We start from the raw sequence: 7181 nt of genomic DNA, 5'->3' as shown, positions 1-7181 counted from the left end.
TCTTAGCATTTAACTCTCTATCTTTCTTGATGTTATTAAGTCTACATATTTCTCGTCTAAAGTAGAGTTCCTTTTCTCTTATAGCAGCCCATTGACATATCATAGATGTTTTGTATTCGTCATGAATTTTGCTTAACTTTTGCTCATAATCTTTTATTTCATTATCTATGTCTAATTTTTTGCATAAATTCACATATGCTATGCCTTCTTTCTTCTAATTTTGCCTCTGAACTGGATGCTTCTAAATCATCTAGACTTTGTTCTTTATAATCTACAAACCTAATACTAGTCAACCCTCTATTATTTTCATAGCTTATGTAATCTTTAGGTTGTTTTAAAATTTTTGGCTCTATTAATGAGCTTATATTCCATTCTTCTCCTGCTCTTTCTTCAGAACTTATTTTCAGGGGACTCATAAATTTTATTCCATTAGATTGCATACTTTCTACAACATTGTTCACATTTACCTTATATCTGGTTCCATTTCTGTTGGTTAACCTTCCTATAAATTCTATGCTTACTAATAGATTCATTCCTTTAAATTTTTCACATCCTTTAGTCTGGAATCCAAATGCCATCTTATCTATAAATTCTTTTACTGGCATTGTTAAATCTGGTGTTATATATGTTATTAACATATTTTCATTCATATCACCTTCTAGAAATCCTAATGCTGCTTTATTTATTGAATCTCATCTTTCGTCCAATAGAGTTATTAAGACCTTTGTTCCTAATTTTTTTCTGGTCATACCTTTAATTCTAATGATATACATTCCTTGATGTATATATTTATACCCTGAATATTTTAAAGCATTCTCAAATTGTTTACTAACAATTCTTAGCAGAACTGGTTCTGCCAATACGCTTAATTCTACTTCTCTAGATATTCTATATAATCCATTTTTATTTTCAAACCAACCCATTTGATATATTTGTTGAGGCCTTATTTTTCTAAAGGTATCTTTCTGATATATTTCAAGATCTCTATCTACATCTATCATTTCTTCTAAGGTTTCAGTATCATCACATCCTCCTTTTAGTTTATCTTTAAAACCTAGAGGTCTATTGTCTTTATTAACTAATTGGAGTGACTTGTCTCTTCTAGAGAGGCTCTTAGATACTTCCATCTTTTTGAATTTAAAGATCTAGTGGACTCAACTATTCCTGCTGATGACAACACAATTTCTTTGTTATGCTCAACAATATTATCAGTTTCTTATATAGATAGGTTATATCTTTAATATAATCACTAATTCTTCCTAGAGAAACTTTACTCTCTTCTAAAATTTGTAAAGCTAATTCTAATTTATTATTGGTAGCTAAATATTGCTCTTCAAGGTGCTTATGTTCTTTTTGCAGTCTATCAAATTTTAATTCTAGATCGTCTTGCCTCTTTCCCCAAGATATGTAAAAGTTATGTATCAAATCGACTATTAAATTTATCTGTCCATGAGAGGTATGCCAAGTATGTTCTTCAGAGCTATTTAATCTGCACCTTATATTTATATTGTCTTTAGTAGTGACCGTCTTTCCTGTATTCACTTCCAAATTTAAATAATGTAACTTTTCAATCTTCAACAGATTATAGTAAATCCCTTAAATTCAAAATATAATAACCAGGCTCTGATACCACTAGAATCGGGGGGTACGTTCTATCGAGAACTCGGACGAATTCGAAATTCGAATTCTAAGATCTCAAGTTACTATTCACAGCACTATTCAAATTCGGCGTTCACTATTCAAATTCGCGGTTACTATTCAAATTCGGGATATGAACAATGCGCGAGAGTGGCTCAACCACTTTACTGTTCAAGGCACGAGGCCTCTGCAAGTATGGCATGGCATCGCTTTCATGCACGAATATTTTATGGACGCTGGATGAGTGAGCGAGTGATTAGTGAATATAAATATTGATATGTCGCTTTCGCGATTAGTTAAGCTAGTGCTTAGTGAATATGCGTATGTGGATGATTATTTCTAAGGATCTTTTATAGGCTGACGAGACCAACAGTTCAGCCAGTCGTGCGACTATGCTTGTGACAGTCCTACTTGGTACCCACCGTATGCATCACTGGCTCGCTTCAGAACCAGGCTAGCCCGGTCTACTCCCTCGCCATCCCCAGCCATGCACACACATGACTCAGGCTCTATCGTCTCCCCAGGTAGTTCCACCCGAAGGGAACACTTCTCTACGCACACAGGATTCTCTACAAACGCCGCTACGAGGGCTAACACGAGAACAACACACGCAGAGGATTCTCCTCTAGGGTCCCTAGCATAGAGACATCGCCCCCATATGAACGAGCTTAAAGGAAGGCAGGGATTCAAACAGGAAACCCTAAGCACTTAACACAAACCTTAGGGATTACCTTACGAGCGCAGGAAGATCACGGAGACCTCCTTTATTCTCTAATTTACAAAGGTGGAGTGATACAGTGGTGATGGGTGATTACTACTAATGGTGGATGATTCTCAGAGTGCTTTTGAGATCATGTCTTCATGGTGTATGTGTGGGTGGAGAGTTGGTGGAGTGGGTGGTGGATGAGAGTGAGTGTCTGAGGCTTCGGTGATTGTCTTCGATGATTTTCTGATTGAGCTTTCGATGCTGAATGAATGCGCTCCGGCGTCCCGCTTTATAGCACGAAGGGAGTGTCCTTCATGCTTATCGTCTGAAGGAGCGAACCTTATTGTCTGAAGGAGCCTTCGAGGCGAAGTCTTCAATTATCTCTTTTTACTGTTGCCTGGACAGCTGGATGGAGAATAATTGTCCTGGCTACAGTAGAGTGACTGTATAATCCTTGTGCACTGTCCTCCATCGCACACGATAGTATCCTTCTAGATATTCTTTGGTATAGTCTTCCACGCCCGAATGATTGATGTTGCAAACATCAAATCAAGGATAGGCATGTAGTATTCAATCACGGCTGTAGTTATCTCTCTCTCTCTCTCTCTCTCTCTATATATATATATATATATATATATATATATAGAGAGAGAGAGAGAGAGAGAGAGAGAGAATTGGTTGCAAGAGGGCAGAAGAGCCGGAGGGTGCTCCAATGCGCGTTGTTCGTTCTTAGCTGAGAATCTTGAGATGCCCTTCACCGTACCCCGCTTGCATCGCTGCCTCTTGTCCATATCACCGGATCTGTTTTGATGCACGTCATTCCTGACGTCGTTAATCTATTTTTGCTATGCCATTTTTTTAGGCTCCTTCCATGAACTGTTGACAGGCTTAATGGCCATATTCCAGTATTTGATCAGTCATTTTAGGAATCGTTCATATCCCGGTATTTTGATCAGTCATTTTAGGAATCGTGCAGAATTCGAGTCGTAAACAATTTCTAACAGGATAAGGTTACCTGACCTGTCGAAACCTAATATTAAAAGTGATAAATTTCTATTTTCCATTTCTTACTCTCTTCCTTGTCCATCTGCCCCTCACTTATGTTCTGTCCCTTGTCCGTCGTCCCTCACTATCACCTTTTTTTTTAGTTTGGAGCTGATATATTTGTACATAAAACTAGAGCGGTAAATTTCTTTCTTTCATCTCTCACTATCCCCCTAGTCCATTTGTCCTTCACTTCCCTCCTATCTCTTGGTCCTTTGTCCCTCGCTCTCATCCTTCTCGCTTTGACTTGGCCGCTAAGCCCGTGGGCGTCACGACACACGTGTTGGCATGTGGCTCACCTCCATTATCGCATATGGTTTTTAAGGACCACCAAATGCAAATCATATGTATGATAGGATCATTTATTCAATATATGTGACTCCGGGGCATGTGGCTTGGGGGCTCCTCTTGAGTACCTAACAAAAAAATGACAGTATGATTGACCCACTAACTGAGTCTCCTAATCAACCAGAGGTTTGGGAGCTACACCCGCCGTAGGTGCTCACATGCAGACTTCAGACCATTGCTAAGGCCAGTGCCGGCCCTAAGGGTAGGCCACGAGGTGCGACGGCCGAGGGCCCAAGCGGAGGAGGGGCCCAAGCCTAGGTATACAAACCCTCAGGTCCTATAGTCCATTAAGCATTAGCAAATTAATAAGAAGAGAGACATAGAACTGGCTAGACGGTCCAAAAAGACAACATTGACATTTCTTTTCTAGTTTCCTTTCCCCACGGCCCTCGGGTAAAGAGAAGGCGAGGAGTCACGCTGCACACAACACACTCTGATCGTGAGTTCGGGACGTGCGCCTTACACGTGCGGAGCTGGAGAGCCGTGCCGCCATGAAGAGCTAGACTACCGGAGACACGGACACGGCGCACGAGGATGGCGACCAGGCAGGGCTCCACGACGACGACATCTTGATTCTTTTCTTATGAATTGCGATCACCGATTAGTTGTTTAGGCCCAAGGTATTTTTTTCCTTTTTATTTTTAATTCAAATTAATTATTTGTATAGTATTCCAGACTTCTAGTACTTTATACCCATAAAATCATATTTTTCTCCTAATTTACATGTTAGAATTTTATAATGTTACCTAAGAAACATTTGTCATGTGTGAGAAAAGAAAACGAATATATTATTTTTTTAATCTACATTATTCCTTGATAATTATCATACATCTACAAATATATTCCTTAATCTATATTATTCCTCGATAATTATCAGACATGTTAAATTAAAAATATGTTATTGAATTTGCTTTTATTTTGCAAGTAAAATTAGCGCATATATATTATAAGATTTTATACATGGTCAAGAGGGGCCGTTACGACGAGATCGCCGGAGGGCCCTTATAATCCTAGGACCGGCACTGGCTAAGGCCTGATGGGCCTAAGACGGCCCACTCTAGAGGAAGGCCCTGGTGCTTTGGAGATAAGCCACGAGGGCAAGCCCCCACCTAAATCGCCCGCGCCCGAGTGCTTGGATTGGACCACCAGGGCCTTGACGACATTGGAAGGCGGCAGCTAACCACAAGGGCAGCCACGAGCGCCCTAGTGTTGCTCGGCTCGACTTCCCGTCCCGACTGACGTTAGGAATATTCCCCCAGAATCTGCCATGCGTCTGAACACACGGATAGAGCCATAGAGCGCGTGGTCTTGTCGGGGCTCTGTTCCCTCACTCCCATGAGGTCGTGTCGGCCACTTCTAGCCCAGGGTCATGCCCAGGGCATGATGCATTGTGACAAGGATGGGCGCACGGTCAACGCCATGGCGCTCCTAGGCCCACCACTTAGTCTATCTTGGTATGCGGCCAGGTCCTTATGCTTTGGACTCCGAGAGGAAGACGAATCTGGGCATGATAGAATGACAACTCCATCTCTGACAGACAGCTCCAGGCTCTAGTAGAGGATGTCAGGGACGGTTGAGGGCGGTCGGCCAAGGCCAGCGGCGAGGGACAGCGTCTGATGCCTCCACCAACCAAATACTTAGGACACAACACCCCACAAACCCCGTGAAACCTAGCCTGGCCGACTTTGAAGTCAGCAACGCCAACTTTTCTGCAAATTTCGATCCGATTTGTTTCCAAATCGGTTTTTGGATCTATTTTGACGTGGGAAACTTGGAGAACGCATTTTGGGCTTGTTTTCTACTGGGATAAGACCCCCTTCTAAATAAACAAGAGGATCACAACCGATTGAGGATCTCAACTTCCAATCATCAAAAAACACATCTAGTACCTCTCTTTACCCTCTTTTCCCATCTACCTCTTCTCCTCGTTCTTCGTCGATGCTACATGGCTAGAGGATCAACGACGACGAAGCTCTAGAGCAGCCAAGCCGGCTAGGGCAGCCCATAGCTACTGCACACCCCAATGGGGTCCCTCCCGGGCATGTGGAGTTTCGGGTTTCAAGAGACCTCGTCAGCGTCTCTTGCGTATCGTGCTCTCGGCGAGGCTCCTCCGATGACATGTCTTGAGTATCGCGCTCATCATCGCTGGAGGCACAAGGTCTAGGTACGGACAAACCCTAGGTGCTGGCTGACCTAAAATCCAGCTAGACCCTACATCGAGCGTTCTAGCTCCTTACCGGTGTGGTGACTCAACTTGGCGTCAACACGGTTGTGCTGAGATACATAGTGCTGGTTCTAGTAGTATCATCCACAAGCAAGGATGGAACAGAGTTACAAATGTGAACATATTAATTAACACTATTTTCTATAAAGTTAGTAACTTAAAAAAGTTTGACTTCTAAGGATAGTAAATGTGCAATTATTAATTAACAAGCTCCATAGAGGTGCTTGTCCAGGCTTCCGCTCAGGCACCAGATCGTGCTGGGCCTGAGGTCGGCGTTGCTAGCTGTACCTGCGTGAGGAGTGGGAGCAGTGCGTGGTGCACAGGGTCATCAAGCCCAGCAACTGATGCTGGACGCCTCCTTCCACGCCAAGCTTGGCGACTTCGGTCTGGCGAGGCTGGTCGACCACGGCCAGGGCACGACGTGCTCGCCGGAACCATGGGGTACATGGACCCGGAGTGCACGATCACCGGCAGATTCAATAAGGAATCCGACATCTATAGCTTCGGCATCCTTCTTTAGGTTGCTTGTGGCCGGTGGCCGGTGGCCGGTGGCCCGTGGTGGTTCTCCCTAATGACACTGTCGTCCACTTGGCACAGTGGGTCGTTTCTGAGCTGCACGAGCGTGGACTGGTTCTTCACGCGGCCGACCCCCGCCTGAACGGAGAGTTTGACCCCAAAGAGATGGAGCGCATGTTGCTCGTCGGTCTCTGGTGCACGCAACAGGACCCGAGCCTGAGGCCATCCATCAGGCAAGTTGTTAGCGCTCTGCGGTTTGAGGCGCCGGCGCCGAGCCTCCCTGAGAGAAGGATGTCGGTGGCAACCTGCGTGTACCGGTGCCGTTCGGACTGCTGAACTCTGTTCCTTCTTTGCATGTGGATGACACGACTAGAACCGGCACTACTATTACGTATCTCAGCACCACAGCTAGTTAATATGTCACTATGTTAGGCTGGCATTAGTGGTGAGTACTTCATTCGTCTAAAATAATTGCACATTTCCCATCCTTACAAGTCAAACTTTTTTAAGTTACTAACTTTATAAAAAAAATAGCGTTAACATGCTTGAAAATAGTGTTAATGTGATGACATTTTTAACTCTTTTCCATCCTTGCTTGTGCAGGGTACAACTAGAACCGGCACTATGTATCTCAGCACCACCGTAGTTGCATGTAGGTCTCTCTTCCTCCCAAAAGTGTAAATTCGCGCTCATGGTGTTTCTGCC

General features: G+C 43.6%; 1 protein-coding gene across 1 annotated transcript; it reads left to right on the top strand.

Moving 5' to 3' along the window:
* The first annotated feature begins 6304 nt into the window (after nt 1-6304).
* On the top strand, nt 6305-6812 carry LOC136507712 (L-type lectin-domain containing receptor kinase IX.1-like). The gene is made up of 2 exons (XM_066502351.1): nt 6305-6401; nt 6481-6812. Exons 1-2 carry the CDS (start codon nt 6305-6307, stop codon nt 6810-6812), a joined length of 429 nt encoding a protein of 142 aa, XP_066358448.1.
* Nucleotides 6813-7181: the final 369 nt, after the last annotated feature.

The sequence above is a fragment of the Miscanthus floridulus genome, chromosome 15, assembly GCF_019320115.1.
Source record: "Miscanthus floridulus cultivar M001 chromosome 15, ASM1932011v1, whole genome shotgun sequence".
Classification (NCBI taxonomy): domain Eukaryota; kingdom Viridiplantae; phylum Streptophyta; class Magnoliopsida; order Poales; family Poaceae; genus Miscanthus; species Miscanthus floridulus.
The sequence above is the reverse complement of the archived record's forward strand: the minus strand, read 5'-3'. Positions and strand labels throughout refer to the sequence as shown.